The sequence below is a fragment of the Notothenia rossii genome (assembly GCF_949606895.1).
Source record: "Notothenia rossii genome assembly, chromosome: 1".
Taxonomy (NCBI): Eukaryota; Metazoa; Chordata; class Actinopteri; order Perciformes; family Nototheniidae; genus Notothenia; species Notothenia rossii.
Window position 1 is genome coordinate 17,064,484 of NC_136912.1, and position 22,492 is coordinate 17,086,975.

A 22,492-nucleotide genomic window follows, 5' to 3' on the forward strand; every position below is an offset into this window, starting at 1 on the left:
CTGTCATGTCAGTCAAGAATGTATAGCAGTAACAGTATCTGGATCCTTACTAATGACTGTGTATGCCCATCAGACCAGGACATACATAAATCAGAGACAACTAAAAACAGTAAGAAGAAGTACCTATACGCATATGTGTTGAGAAGAAAGATACACATACAGTTTTGTTCATAATAAGCATCTCTTTTAACCCTTAGATGCATAAGCGGGTCGTTTTTGACCCGGTGAGGTGGTTTTCTTGAAGTATCTTTGTAATTACATTTTTTTTTATCATTTCATATTCCAGCTATTCCCCAAAAAACATGTTTTGGAAATCATGCCATTCTCATTTCAAATTTACATTTTATACACTTTAAGAAATTGTAGTTTTTGTATTACTACCCCAAGCTTCCATAAGCGGGTCTTTTTTGACCCGGTGAGGTGGTTTTCTTGAAGTATCTTTGTAATTACATTTTTTTATCATTTCATATTCCAGCTATTCCTCAAAAAACATGTTTTGGATATTGTGCCATTCAAATTTTTAATTTACATTTTAAGAAATTGTAGTTTTTGTATTACTACCCCAAGCTTCCATAAGTGGGTAAAAAATTACCCGCATGCATTTTCTATGGGAAACGTTTTTTTTTTTTAAATATAAAATATTTCTAGTGTGAACCAAAATATAATACTAAATATTATACAAGTGTTAACCAAAATAACAAAAATGGCATAAAAACACATTTGATTCTAATACGGGTCCTTTTTGACCCACTTACAGTATGGAAGAGTGTATGGTCCAGTCACTCGTGCATCTAAGGGTTAAAAGAAATCAGTTATAATACTGTGCCTCTTTCTGCTAATTACTAAGCAACTCTCTGTGATATTTTGCCAAAGCACCAGGTGTCAGCTCTCACCATTACAGAGCCGTGTTGTGCATGTTTGTACTCAAAATAGTGCCAAGACACAGAACGTGGCCCTGGGATGGTGGCAGATGTGCTTCTGATCAGTGCATGGATGACAAAGAAGCACTGAGAGTTTCCTGTAACCCTATGTATTTCCTTAAAGGACCTCTTGTATCTGGTCGCACAGCTAGTCACTCTGCAGTTTGAAGTTTTCAAATACAGTATGTATCTGTTTTTTGGTCCCAGCTTATCAAACCAGGTGTCTAATGTTTGTATTTAATCATTTATAAAATGGCTTTTTATAGAAAATCCCATAACTAAATAATACATATACTTATCATGACTTTCACACACATTTAAAATAGGATATAATTATGAAGTGATGGTATTTTTTTACAGATGTGAATGTAAGTTGCATCATGACGGGTTGGTTGAGGCCTGAAACTGCAAGCGTAATTCTAGTGTTATTATTGTTGATTCTGTAATTATCTCGTATGTTCACAAATTTCCCAACACTTTTCATTTTTTTTAAAAGCTTTTTAATTATTTACAACAATGTTGATCAATACATTTGTTCTTTGATTCATTTTCAAGAACAAATTAAATGAAATCAGTGCTACATGTTCTCTAATTCCAGCTTCTCATAAGGCAAAATGTGCTGCTTCTCTTTGTCATATTTAAACACAAGTTTGTATTCCTTTGGGGTTTCGATTTCTGATCAGACAAAACAATACATTTGATGACGTCACTTTGGACTAAACCCAGTTTATCTCCCCGTGTAATAGTTTTTTCTTGCAACAGGAGAGCATCCAGTTTAGGGTCGATACTGTACTTTCAAGTCACACACACACACACACACACACACACACACACACACACACACACACACACACACACACACACACACACACACACACACACACACACACACACACACACACACACACACACACACACACACACACACACACACACACACACACACACACACACACACACACTTCCACTATGCATTTTCCCAATACAACATTAAAGCCAGTGCTCTGGGATGTCTCAGCTGAGACCGTTGGCAGGATGTGACATGTGGCTACCAAACAGCCTCACTTCCCTCCATTTCCTGCCCGGTTAAATACCTCTCCTCGTAATTTTAAACAGATGGGAATGCCTGCTGTCTGCAGTGTAGTGACTGGGTCTGTGAAATCCTCCTTTAATAAGTGGGCACAGTATGCCAGTACACTCCCTTTCCCAGCCTCACCAGACTTATAATAACAGTCTCAGTGGCTTTTTGGGATTTCCAGTATATAAGCCCTCTGTGAAGAACGGTCTACGCATCTGTGATTTGTGATAACATCGCCAATGTCTCTGCCTACTGCTTCTCTCATTATGAGCCACTGTAGAAAGTTGTGAGAGAGAGTCTGTTCTGGTTTAAGCGCCAGTCTTGGATTGGTGTACAACATCTGAGCTGTAAGAGTCCAAATGTTTAGAGACAGACTGCACACTGTGATATTGGATTCACTTAATATGCAGATCATGTGGGAGGAAACAGCATCGGACACCAATTCAATGCTTTCATATTCTTATTTTTGTTGAAGATCCGACTGGGTTGCAGGTTCTTTTACAGACAAAAAAGGCAAATTACAGCAATATTATATTTTGTTATAATTAGGAAAACTTTACGGTCCGGACCTTTGATTCATGAGCAACACTAAACCTGTTAGAATTAGTGGGATTATTGCAGCAAAGTAGTGTTTTAAAGAGGTTAATAAAATGGTCAATGCAACATGGCATGATATGGCTATTTTACATTTAACCATGTTTTTTATAACAGCCTCCATTTTAAGATGGGGATTTTCCAAATAGTAAAAAGAAACATGTATGTTTCAAGTACATTTGAATAAAAAGCTGCTGTCTAATATCACATTTACAGTAAATCAAGTTGTTTTGGCATTAAGTCTGTTATATTTCCTTTATATTTAAGATAAGGCTTTGCTGCTATACTACAGTATGATGTAATCTTGTCACTGCTTTAAGTAATGCAACTTTATCTCCGAAATACTGAACTGAATCTATATCCTGTCAGTTAGATAGATGATCCAATGTGATGACTACATTTTTTTGGGTCATTTTCATAGTGAAGAGCGCACCAGCCTCTTACCAGTTTCCAGTAAAGATAAGATATTGCAAATATAATTTAGCTTGAACAGAGAATTGCACTTTGATTTGAGGACCTGATGCAAGGGAACTACTGGAGGCTGGCATGCTGACTCTTTCTTTCACCAGGGGCCTGGGTAATTGGATAAAGAGTGATGCAATGCTCTTGCAGCAGCGCGACTCTGCTCAGTATCTACGTAGGAAATGATAAATGAAAATGATTGAAAATATGTCTTCAAATATTGTTAGCCATACTCTGGTCATAAATGCAAGATGTTGTTGTTCAGATATGAGGAAAAGGAACAGCAATGAATATTATGATTTTATTGTAGGCCACTTATTGACTCATCTTTTCTTCACTTTCTACTGGGGTTTTATTAAAAAAAAGTAAGGTGCTTTTTAAGGCTGACAAGAAACCGCGGATGCAAAAGTAGAAGAGGACACAACTCAGGAAACATATAGTGTAGTTTTTCTCTTTGAGTAACCAGACCCTCTGGTAAAGAACTCAGTGGATTGTGAGCTGACCTGAGATTTCAGACTAGAAGATGCTATTGGCGCTAACAAGCACTCTCACTAATGGAGCCATTTCCTTTACCCTACTCTCCCCCCCTAGTCTTCCTCTGAGTCTTTCAGGGTACAAGTGCATGAGTTTGCTTCGCAAGCCATGGTAAAAAAACAGGTTTCATGTTCCTCGACCACTAAACTTAAAAATATTCCTACTTAGAGTTCAGACACAGTAGGACACTGGAGTGATACAAATGGAGACATGGACTGGCACAGTTAAAAGCTCTTTATTCATTTGAAAGCAATCAGTCAAATAGTCCTTTAACAATATACATGAAATCTGACTTTATCTTTCATAGGACAATGTTGGCCGATCTTTGCCACCTTGATTGTGTGTGTGATTGAGAAATTACCTGAATTTTGGAGCAGTTTTTATATATATTATATTATTATATATTTTTTTGTTTTACGATTATTTCTGATGCAGAGTATAATCTGACTTGTATTCACATTTTTAAAAGAAGCATCAGAATACTGATTTCATGCTATCAACTTCATGAACAAATTGTTCTCTTTTATTGGCAGATGGCAGTTATAAAATGTGTTAATTTGTGATATTTCTTTCCTCGTTTGAAACTGACAAATGGTTTATTAAATGTCTGCATAGTTGTTGGAATCCGTAAAAGTTAAAGTAGCAGGATTAAGTTGGCCTTGTTGCATCTTTGATATAATTGTTTAAAAAAAGCTCTTCAGTATTTTGTTTTGCGGTTGCACTTAGATAAGATAAAATGATGGGATGAGGTAATTTGTTGGGTAGGATTACTCTTTGTCATCAAGAGTCTGTTATTTATTAAACTAGATTTCGGCCAAACCACAGCACTGAGACTGCTCTTGTAAAGGTCTTCAATGACATCCACTTAAACACAGACAGTGGCAGAAGTTCAGTGTTAGTATTATTAGATCTCAGTGCTGCGTTTGACACTGTTGACCACAACATATTACTAGACCGACTGGAAAACCGGGTGAGACTTTCATCAACAGTTCTAAATTAGTTTGAATCCTTAAAGGACTCTGTGAGCGTCAGTCTTGGATTTGTGTACAACAGGGGTGCCCACACTTTTTCAGCTTGGGAGCTACTTTTAAATTGGTTTGAATCCTAAGGACTGAAACAACTTTGTTTCTATAGGTAAATACAAATCTGAGTTGACAAATATGACATGTGGGGTGCCTCAAGGCTCCATCTTGGGGCCTCTTGATGACACACCATTTCACCAGGAGACTATTCTCCAGTTAAAACACTGAGTAAGTGCATTGAACAAATCAATGACTGGATGTGTCAGAACTTTCTCCAATTAAACAAAGACAAAACTGAGGTAATGGTTTTTGGAGCCAAGGCAGAACGTATCAAAGTTAGCGCTGAGCTTCAGTCTGCAATGTTCAAAACAACAGATAAAGCCAGAAATCTAGGTGTAGCCATGGACTCTGACCTGAGTTTCAACAGTCACATTAAAACAGTTACTAAATCAGCCTACTATCACCTAAAGAACATATCTAGGATAAAAACACTAATGTCACAGCAGGATTTGGAAAAACTTTTCCATGCTTTTTTCTTCAGTAGACTTGACTACTGTAATGGTGTCTTTACAGGTCTCACTAAAAAATATATTAGAACGCTGCAGCTGATTCAGAACGCTGCTGCTCGAGTCCTCACTAACACTAAGAAAGTGGATCACATCACTCCTGTTCTGAAGTCTTTACACTGATTTCCTGTGTGTCAAATAATTGATTTCAAAATACTGCTGCTTTTAAATCCAGTCTGGGGACTTTGTCCTGGCTGGTTTTCTCTGTGTATGCTGCTCGGGACGTACAGTATGTGCCATACAAGCGTACACAGCTCATGTTCGGAGAAACCTTAAAGAAAGGCATCAGTAAAATGGAACTTCTGCGTGAACTATTCATATCTTAAACAGCACTGTAACTTTTTATTGATGTACTTTTTATTGATGTATTTTTTCTTTTAATGTTTCTTTTATTATCTTTTCTTTTTAATGACTGTTTTTAAATGCCTTTGTCTGAATGTCTTTCATTTTTGTAAAGCACCTTGGATTGCCTTGTGTTGTAAGGTCCTATATAAATAAACTTGCCTTGCCTTGCCTTGCCTTGCCTTGCCTTGCCTTGCCTTGCCTTGCCTTGCCTTGCCTTGCCTTGCCTTGCCTTGCCTTGCCTTGCCTTGCCTTGCCTTGCCTGGCCTGGCCTGGCCTGGCCTGGCCTGGCCTGGCCTAGATTAAGTCCTATTTGTCCATGTGACCCTTAATCTAATTTGATGTTTGACCAAGATGTACAGCATACATTTGTTAAACTCACCTTTACTCTCTTGCTCTGTGTCTAGGAAATCCGGCAGGCGGACCCTGACGGATGAATTGAGGACACCAGTTGAATGTTGCCACTATGTGTGGTCATGTGACTAAGCCACGCTCCTTCTTAGCACATGGGATCTCTCTTCCTGCTACCCACTTGCCGTTGTCCCCCTGTTGCCCTGTTTTCAGCATGAGAGGATCTGTCAAACGCTTGACATCTTTGCCCTCATACTGGCGCTGCGGCTGTGCGGCGTGAGCCCCCCCCCCTCCGGCAGTATCTGCACGGCATGGCCTCTCTGGACCTGCCATACCGCTGTCCTCGCTGCGGGGAGCACAAGCGCTTCCGAAGCCTGTCGTCCTTACGTGCCCACCTGGAATACAACCACACATACGAGACCCTCTACGTCCTCTCCAAGTCCAACAGTGTTTGTGACGCTGCTGCTTTGCTGCCTCTAGTGGCCCAGGGAGCTCTCCTCGCTCCTGTGAACAGCAACGACCCCTTCGAGCCGCTGCGACCCTCGGCTCTAAAGGAGCGCCGCTTCCCTTGTCGGGAGCTTCCTTGTGCGGACGACTTGTGTTTGACCCCGGCTAACTCCAACACTGCAGCCCGGTATATACCCAATGTGGAGTTTCCCCTGGGGGAGATTTTTATGAAGAAAGCCATGACATCTGCAGACCCTGGTCCCCATGGAAACCCCAACACAGCTGTAGCGGTGGCAGCTAACGTAGCAGCTAGTGCGGTGGAGGCAGCGTATGAGGAGGGCTTAGCCAGGCTAAAAGCCCGGGCGTTTGAGCGGCTGGAGCTGGATGAAAGGCTGGAGAAGCTTTCTGAAGAGGTCAGTATGATCATTAAGGTTTTCAGAATTCACTTGGTTAGCCAAGTGTGGCTGATATAGTTACAGACAATCTGCGAAGTAGAGATTACAATCTAAACAGACAAAGAAAACTTAAAATAAAAGTATAACTTTATATCACCCCGTGTTGTGTTGAATTACAACATTTCTGACTTTAGCACCCCCAAGTGGTTCTACCAAACAATATGACGTGAAGATGTTCTCTGACAAAAATGTTTTTAAAAGAATGTGGTAACTACTTAGCTATTGATCTAATTTGTATAACTAGTTATGCTTCACACAATGTTGGTACTTTAACGGGACAATCGGCTGCTCAAGTTCCTCTTTCTGATGCAGGTGGAGCAGAAAATAGCGGTCCGCGTTGGTCGTCTTCAGTCAGAGCTGGAGAGGAAAAGCTCTGAGCTGGAGCGGGCCAAACTGGAGAGCGACCATCTGAGCCAGGAGAAGCAGGACCTGGAGGACAAGGCCTCCGAACTCTCCCGGCAGGTGGACGTCTCTGTGGAAATGCTGGCTAACCTCAAACAGGACCTGGTGAACAAGGAGCAGGAACTCAATCACAAACAGCAGTAAGTGGTTCATCTGTTCTTCAGACTCAGTCTAGTCTTACAGCTGTAGCTGGCTTGTTGGTGGTTTTCCTAAAACGGCTAATATTTGTTCATGAATTCAAATTTTAAAGAATTAGTCCACTGCTTGGAATGAGTGAAATGTGAACATTTGCTGGTTTTCATTACCTGTGATGCAACAACTTTGTGTTTTCGCTGTTGGTTAGGAGGTAAAGATGTCACCTAAATTGTCGATTGGAATATCAGTCCCTATTTCAGCCCTAATTTTCATTGTGATTTCAGTTTGTTGGTGGATCAATCTCTCTTGCTTTTACAAAGGTTATAGTTTACATGGCTTATGGTGGGGTCATTATCATTAACTATCATTATCATTAACATCAACATCAAGGGGCATCTCTTTCACAACAATGCTCTAAATTCAGATTTACAATGTTCTAAATTAACACACAGATCAGCAGTGTACTGTGTACAGCACAAATGATAACAACAACAGTGAGGAAAAAGTATAATAAAACAAATAACTAGCTTACATGTCGGTAAAGCCCCCATCACACTGTCCCGAAATTGACACCCGATGGACACACGAATATGGAATTGTGAATTTTGCACGAAGATGGCCCCGAACCACACACAAAGGCAACATTTACATTACATTTAAGACATACAACTGCAACGAAAGTAACAAAAACGATTATGTTAAAGTACTATGATACTGTACTGATATTTTCAGACTTTGTTCTTTACTTTATCCCTCTTTGTATGTAGAAGATATTAAGTTTTCTCCGTAATGTTGTTTCCATAGCAACAACAACTTCCTGTCAACTCGCCTTCGAAATAATATATTATATCCTTTTCAGTTTCACAGAACACAAATTGGGTTATTTACATAATATTTTTACATGATTTTGTTGTGCATTAAAACAACCCGATGGACACACGATAAAGGAAATGTTCAAATTCGGCTCTGATCGTAACAACATCGGGCCATTCGTGAGGGCATCTTAAGCCATCGTATGATCGCCGGTGAAGTTTCTTAGGCTCCGGCAGCAACTTCGTGAGCGGTGGCAAAATCTTTGGCATGCCAAAAAATTGCCGAAGGACCTTGCGAAGGTTCATTTTCGTGTTGAATTCGTGTGTCAATTTTGCCCTTCGTAAGGCCATCGTGAGAGCATCTTGTTATCATCGGTGCCATCGGGCATTCGCCCCGATCAGAGTGAGGGCGAATGCCCGATGGCACAGATGATAACAAGATGCTCTCACGATTTGACAAGATGCCCTCACGAGTGCCTTACGAAGTTGCCGCTCACGAAGTTGCTGCCGAAGCCTGAGAAACTCCACCGGCGGTCATACGATGGCTTAAGATGCCCTCACGAATGGCCCGATGTTGTTACGATCAGAGCCGAATTTGAACATTTCCTTAATCGTGTGTCCATCGGGTGTCAATTTCGGGACAGTGTGACAGGGGCTTTAAGGAATGATATACAACAGTACGATTATGAAAAAAGTAACAAAACCATATAATAACTACTCTGCGAAGAAGAACATATGTACAACAACAGCAATCAAAAACAACATGTAGAAATAGATCGATAGATCGAAGAACATTTAAAAATATGTTGTTCCAGCAGCAGTGTCAAGCATTACAAAAGTTACAAATTATTAAAATATACCATAAGATACAAATATTATACAAATTAACATTAGCGGCAAGTATACATAGTAAAACATTTAAAAATGTTAAACTTGCAGCAAGTATTTACAAATTCAGTCTAGATTACAGGAATATATAGAACTATACTATAGGCAGTAGGCACATATAATGGCATTGGATTGAATATACATTATAATTGTGCAAAACAGCTGTTCTGGGTGATGGAAGAGGAGACACAATATCAGATAAAACAAAAAAATACAACAAACATTTCTTGTAGCATATTATTAAATATATGTACCGACACATTCTCGTCTAATTCAAACACCTTCTGTAATCTGTTCCATTTATGTGGTGTGAAAAATAAATTGCCAAGTTACCGAGCTCAGTGTTATATTGAAGAGTTTAAGGAGTATAAATTGTAGCAGCAGAAATAAACCAACATGAAAACACTTGAATACCAACTTCCCCACCCTTGACCTCATTACAGATGGCTCCTAACTATTCCTCGCTCTTCTTTTTATAAAACATATTGTCATGCACACAAACCCTCGCTCACCTTCCCCTCCTCTCCTTCACCTCTTCCTATCTGTTGATGGTGTAATGCTCAGTAGCATCCACCCACCAGATGTGGTCAGTATCTGTCCCGCTGCTGTCTCCGTGCACCAGTGCCCTGCAGGGCTGGTTATCTGCTCAAGCTGAATGCCCACCCCCTCCCCCCCCCCACCCCCCACCCCCTCCTCAATAAAGCTGCCATGCTGCTTCATGAACTAGTTAAAAGTACGGCTGCTGTAAATAGAAGGAGCTCTTGGATATAAATCACAGCGTGGTGATGCGAGTTATCGCTGGCTCTGAATCTGATGAACATTTGAAGCTCTCCAGCAGAATGCCACTTGAAGCGAGTGAGACCGGAGTTTCAGAGCTTTTATTGAAATTAATACTGGAGTAATTTACTGTGTGGTCCCAACATTGGTGCTGTATTCGGTTTGACAGGCTAGAAGCAAACATTCATTACGTTTATGTTGAAATGAAAGGCAATACATTAAAATATTGCATCCTATTATATTTTACAAATTGGTTTGCCTTCTTCCTCTCTCACTAATGAGGTTTTTATAGATGCTTTGAATTTCCATTAAAATATTCTACCAATTTCAAAAGTCAAACAGTTTCTTATTCATTATTAATGACAATGTTTACAGAAGGGAATTTCGAGGCACAATAACAATGTAACGGGAAAAGAAGGCTATAAATCATGTCGTTTTTGACTACTTGTGCAGATTGAGGTGTAGTACTTAAATATCCTCAAACACAATAGCAATGTTCACGTCTATTTCCTTTGTTAAAGTGATCAACAAGTGTCATCCAAGGCTCATATGAGAGTCATCTGGTGTCTGTGCTGTGTCTTTATCTGAAAGGACAGCCAGCCTCGTCTTTCTATCTTCCTCTGGGGTTTTATCTCTTCTACTCACTTTCTTTATCAGGCCTGAATGTCAACAGTAGGTCTGGGACAGAAAGGCGCTCTCCAAGGCGTCTAATCTCATCAAAAACACACAACTGCACATGGCACTGCAACGTATGTATGTGTGTGATTCTTTGTTAAGGTATCATAGGTAATGTACATATCAAAGGTCTTTGATATGTACATTACCTTTGGATATTAATAGTGAGGCATTATAATATGTGTCATGTACGGCTGTAACTACCAATCATTTTCATCACCCGTTAATCTATTGATTCATTTCAATTACAAGTTCATCTTTAAAATATCAGAGGATATAAAGTCAATCATTTTCACATATTGATAAAACTGATGCCATGCATGACTTGATTGTTATCATGTGACCTTAGCTTGGAGCTTCAGCCATGTGAAAAATGCTGGTACAGTGCACAGAGGAAGATGTATCCCAGGTCTCTGTTCAAAAATGTCTTTGGCGGCCGATATGATGTGTTCATAGAAAGTTGATGCTGTCAGTTTCCAGTGTTCATTCGATCTGTGTTCCAGAATCTTTGTGGCTTTACCGTTGTAGTGATTCTCACGTTAAAGGCCGTCCAGCGGCTCTAAAGCATCCACATTTTATTTCCCAGTCGCAAAAATCAGAGAAAGAGAAATAACTTTTATCAGGCAGTAATGTGTTGTTTGTTGATAAGGTTAATCAACTAATTGTTTTAGCACGAGCGTCGTCCATTAAGTTTCACTGCTCTTGAGATGGCGTGCGTTTAGTGATGCTGCAGTAATTGACAATAAATATGAACACATGTACTGTAGTCGTTCCTCTTGGATCCTGCAGGTTAGAGCTGACTCAAAGTGTCTCTTTGTTGTCTGTCAATGTTACAAAATCCTTCTATTTTTCCCATCCCTGCAGAGACAGCTGAACTTGTAACAGAAGTTGCACTGGCTGATCTTGTGATGGTAAGATACAAAACAGTGTTTCATCCGGTCGAAAGAGCAGAAGACAAGTGTGCTTTTCTTTAATTAAGTCCCGCCCCTCGGTTGTAAAGGTTAGCTGTGGTAGTGCATCCCAAACGTGGCAGCGTCAGACTGGGAAGGGCATACCCTGCCCCGGCTCAGTGACTGCCTCCTAGTCATGCCTGCAGCCCAGTCACACAGACACACAGACACACAGACACACACACACAAACACACAGACACACACACCCACACACACACACACACACACACACACACACACACACACACACACACACACACACACACACACACACACACACACACACACACACACACACACACACACACACACACACACACACACACACACACACACACACACACACACACACACACACACACACACAGCACACACACACATTACAAACTCAGAGGAGAGGCTGGCAGTCAAACAGTAAGCTCTTTCAGACTCTTAAACACAGAGTAGGTCTGAGGTGGAAAAAGAGCATCAGAGCCGGTGAATGTTCAGCAGGGTTGATGACTGAGCAGAAGTTAACAGACACAGAGCAGCCGATTGGATAAACATGGTTGCCATACACTCAGCTGATTCTTTGAACAACCTTTGATAATGTCGAGTGACTTCGCACAAAGTCGCAGAAACTCCTTCAAGGAGAAATGTACGCCTCATGTTGCACATCAGTGTTGTCAAATGCTAAACATGCCAGTCACCTCTCTATGTGTTGCTATGTAACCAGAGAAAGCTCTCACTAGCTGAAAATACGACACAACCCTTATCATTTATTCTGCACTTGCTGTAAATAAGTATGAAGAGCATAGAAGACGCCTCAGATGCTGTTCGATTTTCTTCATTATAATGTCAGGCTGCAGTTTAGTTTGTACACAACACAAACAACAACACACAAAAATGCACACCATGCTCACTCTGTAACAGTCACTGCAAACACTTACTGATAAACATCACACTAGACTGTAGCAGTCATAACTAAATGAATAACAGAGTCTGTCAAGCACGGCTGTTAAGTGATTTGATAGCGGCTGCAATAAATGAGAGCAGCTGTAATCAGCAGAAACCGGATCCGGAGGAGAAATGAAAAATGATGGGACGGTTATCTCCGTCATTCAGCGTGCTGCACACTCACAAAGTATGAAAACAGCCTCATATTGTGTCTGTCTCAGAAATATGTCGAATACTGTCTTAATCTTTCCAGCAATTTACATTTGCTTGATGGCACAGCAGGGTTTGTTGTTGACTTTCAATGAAAATATTTTAATCTCTAGCATGGCTATTGTGTGGTATCATTGTTCCAGTATCATTTTAAAGAATATCTCTGATTAACTTACTGTAGGTCTTTATCTTCAGTTTGTGATCTGTTTCATACATGGAAGTGATGGCGGGGTCCCGCTGAAAAACAGACAATAATACTGTTTGCTCCAGTAGCAGTCAGATAATCACTACTTCAGGGTTCCTACGGTCATTAAAAACCTGGAAAAGTCATGGAAATTCAAAATGCTAATTCCAGGCCCTGGAAAAGTTATGGAAAACAATATTTTTCCCAAAGTTTTGGAAAAGTCATGGAAATGTAACCAAAGTTGCATCAAATATAATTTATATGTTATCTAATCGCTGAAATAGTAATACTATAATGATAATAAATACTGTATCGTATAGTAATGAAACGTAAAATGGCATTTAACTGTCGAGGTATTTCGCTGGTGAGAGAGTTTTATAATCACGCCCTCTAGTCTACAGTGGCTAGTCTGTAGGAGCTAGTTAGCCTTGATTTGTTTTAGATAGGCACAACATGTTTCATATGCAGACCTTATTTTCCAGTTTACCATGTAAAAAAAAAATGTTTCAGTGGTACCGCTGAGAAAGAGTTATTTTTTTGGTCATGGAAAATGAGGTAAAGGTCATGGAGAAGTCATTTAAAATCATTGGTGAAAAAGTGTATGAACCCTGCTACTTTCATTTGAATACCTAATTGTTTGTCTTCTTGTGGGAAAAGCTTGTATGAGTTGTCCATGGTTTTTTATAGTCATATTAAGACCGGTGCAATCTGAGAAGACCATTACTCCAGCCCTAAAACCAGTTGGACTTCAAACAATTAGGTTATTAGTCAATTGACTAAATGAAATGTTCTGCATCAATTTGAGTTATTGATTTATCATTTGAGAATTGTCATTAATGCATATATAACAAACATGATTTGCTGCTGTTCTTTTTCTTATTCATTAGTTTGGGTCTGTCAATCAGACAAGAATAGCTATTTGAAGACAGCATTAAGTGCACAAAACAGCAATAATGTTGTGTGTTACAGTGTTTTATTTTATTTAAAAGGTATTTAACATAGGCAGGGCACATTAATTAGCATTGCTGTAAATGTGCCACAGTTTGACAAGAAGCTGTTTTTCAGAGTCCCTGCACAGATGTTACAAAGTCACCCTGAAAAGAATAAAAAAGGGGATTAAAATTACAAAGTCATTGAGATCATTTAAAAGCATGCAGAGCAATAATAGAAAGCAAAGAGTCTGGAACACACGGAACCAATTAAGTGAGAAAATAATTGGAAAAGTAAAGACAATATAAATAATTGTTGGATGCAGCACGACAACAAATACTTCCTTTGTGAAGCTTAACATGGCCCTTTGTGTGTGGAAGGTGATAATTAGGCTGTGTGTTTTACCATTGTTGCTTCAGATTGGGTTTTATTGTACTCTCCTCATGTGCTGTACAAACAGAGCAGGGACTAAGTGATGCAGCATTGCAGATGTTTGAATTAAATTGTGCAGCTGTTCATCGGCTTTGTATTGAGGAAGAGGAGGAGAGCAGTACAATTGCTGTCAGGTTTTCAACACACACACATACACACACACGCACGCACGCACGCACGCACGCACGCACACACACACACACACACACACACACAGTTGCTGCAGTAGACCACAACTCTAAGGCTTGATTTATTCCTACAACCAGCTATGATAGAGTAAGAGTGCCCTGTGCAGCATATAAAAGGCGGGGGCTCCACAGAGCATGCAGGAGTCTGGCTATTTGCTGTCGCTGTGCCTCCTCTGGATAAGCAAGCTCGGGCAGCAATCTCGAATGCAAAGCGAAGCTGTCAGGGTGGAGAGAGAGTGAACTCGCCTCATTAACGGCAGTTTCTAAAAGAGAGGGGAGCGTGCAGTATTAGCGTGGCGGGACTTCCAAGGCCCTCTAATGAATAGAAATCAGGGTAAGAATGTGATCTGCAATACATCTCAGAATGTAATTAGTTTGAATACTCCTGTGAAGATGGACGTTCTCAAGGTCCTGGGTTTTAATCAAATGTTAAAGCACAGTGAATATTTATAATATTCCTAAACATTGGTGATCCAATGTCATAAAAAAGCATCGACACCAAACACTTCCACGCTATTTCTTGATGTGTAATATGTTGAAATGTCAAAATATTCTTTGACACACTGCATTCTGACGTACTTACAGAGCTCATTTGCTTGGACTGGATATCCTCAGTTAGCTATTCAGCTATAATGTACAATATAAAGCAGCTTATAGAGGATGATACTCTGAGTACGGACTGCGTCCAGATTTCCAGCAGCGATATGAAGTGGCGTATAATAAGAAAGGCTTCTGCATGATATTAAATAGCCCAGAATGTAGCGCATGCATGTTAGCCCTCAGATAGAGCAGGATTTATGAGCGAGGACTGTTTATTTCTAACATAAGATGGAAGAAACTGACATGCGTGTCCTTGAGGCTGGATGAATAGCTTTGAGCACGAAGGAAAAGAGGTACAGGAAGGATAGTTTAACCTAGTTAGTTAGTTTAACCTAGATAGTTTAAGACTCGTCTGTCTTCTTTCCCATTTTGTTAGGACTGTCAGTGCATGTTACACTGTTAGCTGATAGGACTGTGATGAACTGGGGTTCAGTATGGTTCTGTAGACAGCTGATATTGAGACAGTGCTGTCATGATTTTCTTTTCTCTTTTTTCAAACTGTTGAGCTGTCAGAGAGCTGAATAAGTGATGCTGGTGTCTATTCACAAGGGCCGACACATTTAGCCACATCTACAAGTCAATATGCAACTGACTGATTTTTTTGGTAACAAAAACAAATATCAGACATTTTTTTTTATAACCAATTCAAAGTATTGCTTGCAAAAAGGGCAGACAATTACATTTCTCAATTATGTAAAACAGTATATTTCATTTTGGACTGAAAAAGTGGTCATTAAAAAAATAACCGTAGTCATTTTAAAACTGGGATGGACATTTTATACCAATAACTGACATTTTCTGAAAGAAATGATCAAACGATTATTTGGAAATAATTGACAGATTAATCTAAAATGAAATAATTGTTAGTTAAACCTGAGGCTCTATTAGAAGATAAATCTGATTATCGACATTCCAAAAACGTTCTGGTTTTAGCCAGTTTTTTCTGAAGATTATATCTCAGAGTTTTGGGCAAAAAAGAAATATGAAGACATCACATTGGGCTCTTTGACATTTTCACGACTGACATCCCTAAACTGCAGCCCTACTTGTTTCCATATTTATTCTTCCCCTATTTTGTTCCAGCTGCACCATCATCATTTGCAAACAAGAGTTAGAGGACAGAATTATTCTCCGTTTTTTTTGACAGCTGAATTTCAAGTTGCCTTTTCCTGCCATTTCTGTCATTTCTGTCAATGCTCCACACCATCACCTCGCCGTTGTATCTCTGGGTGATTCGGCCATCTTTCACTTGTAAGGGGTTTACATTTTGATAGGACTGGTTGGAGCCACGTTTAAATATTTACTCTCCCATGATTGATCAGAGCCAAGATGTGGATAAGTGGTTTCTTGGGAAACCAGTCAGGCTTCTTTTTTTTGTGTCTCTGAGAGGCTTTGAATGCATTTCAGCCTCTCTTTCTCTTTCATCATCCCTTTTCTCTCACCCTTTCATCCTTGTCTCCTTCACATCTCCGTCTCATGTAGCCAACTCTGCACACATCTCCTCATGCGGCCTTTATCTTCTGCGTGCTATGCATACAAAATGTGTGACATTATGACATGATGACACAATGTAGCCCCCTGAATCTGTCTCACCACAAAAAAGATCGCCATTTGATCCAGGTGTCAAAACACGAGCAGCTGTCCTTTGTTGGAGCTGAGAAAAGCTCTTATCATGCAACAGCCTCCTCTTCCTCACCCAGGCCTTTCAGTCAATCATCTCTGCGTTTAAATTTTAATGAGGAATAATATTTGAATTAACGGCTGGAGAGGATGACAACTGTGAAAGGCTGCTGACCAGTGATTGTAATTAACATTTAAAGGGAATCCATACCTTATTAATCACGCCTGTTATAGCTGGATGTATTTGCTATACTAGACTATTTGTAATGGCTGTTAAGTGTAAGGCAAATGAAACATGGTCAGTTAAGGATTCATTATGTCCCTCTGCAGATGCAGTAGCAAGAACATATATTGAGGTCTACAAAGCCCATTTTCATTTGTTCGATAAATAACTGTTGCCTACATTTCTGTAAGCAAGCTTTAACGTCTAAATGATTGGACCTTTTTCTATTTCGAATAACTTAAAGCAGCACTAAGGCATCAGATTTTAAATGGCTTTCATGCAAGCAAGCCCTTTATTCTAGTATCATGGGGAGAAACAGCAGGGAACAGGACCAGTGTTTGTTGTTTTGGCTTTGAAGGGGAATGTGTGGTAAATCTAAAATGTGGAACTATGACCTTATTTTTTTTAATCGGAGGTATTGATCCTATCTCAACTGCCGTGTGTTTGTGTAAGGATTTAGTGAGGCTTATTGTTTGCTTCAGAGTTAAGCTGTTGTATATAATGTTAAATCAATCGTAATGTGTAACGATACAAAGATAAGAGATAGTAGCGGATCCGCCAGAGTCCACAGGCTGGTGCTGGTGGAGCAGGAAATGGATGAAACTCATGCACGTCCTGGAGGTGGTGGTTATGGGGAAGTGGTGCGTTGTGAAATAATATTTGTAGGTCTTTTATTTTAGATTTAGTCATCAATATATTGCTGTATTTACACACCAGACACATCTCCCAGCTATAATGATGTCCATTGTTGTTAATGTAGCCTTTAGAGCAGGGGTGTCAAACTAAATTTCATCGCGGGCCACATTCGCATAAAGGTTGCAGTCAAAGGGCCGGTTGTAACTATATAAATATATAATATATATATATCAAATAATGTATTATGTTACATTATTGCCTCTGAATTAGATTATTATCGGATAGGATAATAACTTAGTAATTAATTACGTCTGAAAGCAGAAGTCCAGGGCAAATAGTTCAAGTCTCTTCAGTGCGCATGTCACACAATGAGATGCATTGTGGGACATGTAGTTTATGAGCAAGCTGCTTCTGTAAAGTGGCATGTAACCGTATAATAAACATATTATATTCTTTGCAAGCTCTTGCGGGGCCACATAAATGAAGTCGCGGGCCGGACTTGGCCCCCGGGCCTTGAATTCGAGACCCCTGCTTTAGAGAATCTAATCACAATGAAAGATTTGTTTCACATATAATAATGTTTATTTGAACCCCTTGATCTTGACACAATGTGGTAAGACCATTGGTTCAATTTTGAACATACTGTATATACAGAGAATAGGAGATACACTGACAAATCCTGTGAGTCTAGAATTAACTAAGAGCTGACAGTGTGGTACATTTGAGATTTCATTCTCACTTCTGAGCTGTTTTCATATAAAATAAGTAAAGATCATGTCGTAACTCTGTATAAAAGGCACAATGGTAGGATTTGTGTAAAAAAAACAACAACAAGGAACAGACTATAGGAGAGGAGATGCAAGTGAAGATAGAGAGGAGACAAATTCTGTGTCACCCACAAACACACATGTCGGTTATTAAGACGAGGAACAACCGGCGAGTCATTTTCTCTGATCCACGCCACAGACTCAACAACTTGTGTGTTCATCAGCGAGAAAAGATGGCGGTCTTCTTCATCCCGCTCCCCCATCGTCCGGGTAAACAGGAGGGCATGTTTCTCACCTTGAGGCTTTCTTTCGTGTGTGTGTGTGTGTGTGTGTGTGTGTGTGTGTGTGTGTGTGTGTGTGTGTGTGTGTGTGTGTGTGTGTGTGTGTGTGTGTGTGTGTGTGTGTGTGTGTGTGTGTGTGTGTGTGTGTGTGTGTGTGTGTGTGTGTGTGTGTGTGTGTGTGTGTGTGTGTGTGTGTGTGTGTGTGTGTGTGTGTGTGTGTGTGTGTGTGTGTGTGTGTGTGTGTGTGTGTGTGTGTGTGTGTGTGTGTGTGCATCTAAGTGTGCATGTTGAAATTAGGATTGACAACAGGAAGCAGCCACATCCCTCTGTCAAACCTCCTGCGCTCTATACTTCCACAGGACTGCAGATTTCTGTCTGTAGCTTCAGCCTCTGCAGTGTTTTTTCTTCGCGGCCTTTGTATCTCATCTTTATCCGTTTCTATCAGCTTCAAACCTTCTTCTCTCCTCTTTATTTCTGGTCCTACCCCTTTCGCCTTGCATGTCTCTGGGGATCCAATGAGGAGACATATTTTCCCTCTTCTCCCCCTTTTCCCAGCATTCAACATCTTCCTTGGTCTTTCGATCAAATTCCTGATTCCCTTGCTTCTTCTCCGTAAGGATTTCCACGCTGAGTGAGGTTTCTTCAGCTCAGCGGTTAAGCTGCCAGGCGGTCTGTTTTATCCGTGCATTTCTTACTCACAGAGAAAGGCTTTCCTGTGTTGCCTTCAAAACGTTCCTCCTCGTGGGATTGGTGCATCGGTCTCTAGTAACGAAACAAAAATCTAATACCGTTGAATAATTAATGAAGACTAATTACAAATGTATTGCAATTTGGATTCCAAAACACAATATGAGGTACTGTACATTCAAACCTTCCTGCTCTTTTAATAGCATATGAGACAGCCATATGTCATTATACTGGAGGCTGAAGCAAATACAATGCTCAGTCATTGCTCTCTGTTTATTACCTTGAATAATGAGAGCAGCAACCTTCGCTTCAGGCTGCTTAATTATACACCACATTAGGTACAGCTCCAATCATTGAATTAAAATAAATGATACTTGGGCTCGTTAATTGTGTGCCGTAATCAGATGCATCATATACAGTCGAATGAATCAATCTGCTGCGGCCGTTAGCTAATGCATGTTATTTGGATAGGAGCGCTTCTTCAACCAGCATCTGTCTTCCTTCTATATTCAGTGTTTTGTTTTTTTTGCATAACGGTATCAGGAACCTCATCACTTCAGCAGTTCACTAAAAAGTGTGGGATGTTAATATTCTTCATCTCTTTTGAAAAAAAATAAAAGCTGATTTTGCACAAAGCATATGATTATCAGTACAACCAGGTTCAACCATCCTTCATAATTGTCCTTCTTTTAGACTAGGCAAGATTATTTGCAAAATAAATTCAAAGTGCGTTACATAGCAATAGAAATAACAATAATAATAATAATACATTTTATTTCAAAGCGCTTTTCCAGGTGCTCAAAGACGCTTTACAGGGATTTGATAAAACATGATAAAATAGAATAAAGAATAGAAATAAAAAATAAATAAATATTAAAACAGCAACACAGCATAATTCACAAATTAAAAGCCAGTCTGAAGAGGTGTGTTTTGGTCAGTGTTTTGAAAGTGGGGGGATCGGTGCAGTCTATGATGTGTTGTGGAAGGGAGTTCCAGAGGGTGGGGGCAGCGATGGAGAAGGCTCTGTCCCCCCAGGTTCGGAGCTTGGTTCGTGTGGGGATAGAGAGGAGGTTCGCTTCTGATGAACGAAGGCTGCGGGAGGTGTAGTGGAGGTGTGGTTGATCAGGTCGGTGAGGTAGGGGGGGGTCTGGTTATTGAGAACTTTGTGTGTTAGCAGAAGGATTTTGAAATGTATTCGTTGACGGACAGGAAGCCATTGCTGGTTTTGAAGGACGGGGGTGATGTGGTCTCTGGAGCGGGTGTGGGTGAGGAGGCGGGCAGCGCAGTTCTGGATGGATTGTGGTTTATTTAGAATTTTGGATGATGAACCATACAGGATGCTGTTGCAGTAGTCCAGTCTTGAGGTGATAAATGCGTGGATGAGGGTTTCAGCAGCCGGGAAGGAGAGTGAAGGGCGGAGGCGGGCGATGTTTTTCAGATGGAAGAAGGCAGTCCTGGTTATATGGTTTGTGTGTTTGTCGAATTTGAACTGGCTGTCAAAGATTACTCCAAGGTTGCGAATGTGAGGAGAGGGGGTTGGAGTGGTGTTGTCAAGGGTAAGGTTGAAGTTCTGGGTGGTGTTGGTGCGGGATGTGGGTCCGATTATGATGATATCTGATTTGTCGCTGTTCAGTTGAAGGTAGTTTGTTTGCATCCAGGATTTAATTTCTGAGAGACAGTTGGTGAGTGTGGAGTGAGTTGTGGCAGTGATGGTTTTTGTGGAAATGTAGAGTTGGATGTAATCCGCGTAGCAGTGATACTGGAGGTTGTGGCAGCGGATGATTTTTCCAAGGGGGAGGATATAGAGGATGAAAAGGAGAGGACCAAGCACCGAACCCTGGGGGACGCCTTGGGACAGAGGGGCAGTGGAGTAAGTGCAGTTATTGATCAGGGAATTAAGCAAAGATCATTATAAACTTATTTCAAACGCAATAAAAGGGAGACAAAGTAAAGATGCACAGTAAGGGTAGAGTGGATAATGATAAGAATTCATTTTCATTTTCATACAAGTATTTAAGTGTTTTGGTTTAATCTCCCCTCTCTAATTAGCATTTTTTCCAGACAGCTGTTTTCAGTGATTCAGCTCTATACACTACCTACACAGCGCAAAACTGCAGACAGGCAAAGTTAGTGACCAGCTGTCAGCTGAGAAACATAGTGGAGCATAAAGCACTCAATATTGGATTGAATTCACCACCATTTTTGAAAAATGCTTAAAAAAAAGAATGTTGCTTTAAGTTTTCAGTCACAGTGAATGGAAACTTTTTTGCAAAGATTTAAAGGTAGGCCAAAGTGGAAGTAAAACATTTAGCTTTAGCACCCAACACTGATAAAGCCCAACTCCCATCTCTATCTGCACTTTGTCTCCAAGAGATCCCTGTTGATACAAGCTTTCCCTATGTGCGAGCTAGATGAGGATATTCTCTTCCTGTTCCAGAAAAGAGAGGAGAGTTTAAATTTCAAGATGATGAGGTGGTTGGAAGAGCTTAAAGCCAAGACACTTCTTGTTTTCTCTGTAAGTTCTCACAGTGAGATGTGTTATCTCCAGCAGTGGAGACAGTGTACAGTAAAAGGCCTCTTTTAATCACTTTACAACCAATCGCACAGAGCCCATTGAGCCCAAAGTAGATAAGAATCATTTTATCTCACATTATGAATAACCAAGAGCCACGCCAAAGAGAAGTAATGGCCACTTAATTTGACTGATTCACTGATTGTTCACTCACAGGTTTGATAGCAGGTGTGCTTTTATTTCTACCCTGCGCTCAAACGCCTAAGAATACTTTTGGAATCATAGTTTTATAATCATTGCCTGAGGATAAGAGCTAAAAAAGTTAACTGCGCCAAACAGCAAACTATTTTTATCCCAGAATGTCCTCATTTTAAAAATAATCACCGAGTGCCGTTACTGTTTTTGGAAGGATTCAGGATTAATCATAATGGTCAGTGGTTATGGATGTTTGACATCAGTTGGACATATCCATCCTGATAAGCAGCTTGGCTTATTTTATGAGAACAAGCCTATTTTAAATTGGAGGGACACAGATTTGATTTCTGCAGTGACGGTCTGATCCTTTAATGGTTCCTGTGGCTTCGTCAAGGTCAGATGTCTGAATTGTCTTGTTAAGCTCTCCTGACTGCATTGCTTTGACAGTAAAGGTTCAGGTTGTTTAAAGGACACAAACAGAGGTACAAGAGAAGCTTCTGGGAATACAGTAAGTCCCTCATAGTTCCAGATTAACAGGCATGAAAAGAACATTTTATGTAAAAGGGGACATGGGGATGTGGGTCAGGTTGTGAGGAAAGTAGAGCTGGAAAAATTATGATTTGTAGATATACAGAAATAAATCTATAACAGTTAGGAATATTGATTAGTTTGTGTGTGGA

At 40.2% G+C, this 22,492-nt stretch overlaps 1 protein-coding gene across 5 annotated transcripts in view; it reads left to right on the forward strand.

Annotated features, from left to right (window-relative positions):
- Positions 1-22,492, forward strand: part of fbxo41 (F-box protein 41) — a 56,450-nt gene that overhangs the window by 8,278 nt on the left and 25,680 nt on the right. For 4 of the 5 annotated variants that reach the window (XM_079678383.1, XM_079678386.1, XM_079678387.1 and 1 more), the window contains exons 2-3: positions 5,926-6,729; positions 7,084-7,313. In XM_079678383.1, the coding sequence (XP_079534509.1) occupies positions 6,181-6,729; positions 7,084-7,313 (779 nt within the window). In that variant the 5' untranslated portion in view covers positions 5,926-6,180. Of the gene's footprint in view, positions 1-5,633; positions 5,655-5,925; positions 6,730-7,083; positions 7,314-22,492 lie in introns of those variants that run through there. The other variant, XM_079678385.1, reaches the window with a different exon arrangement.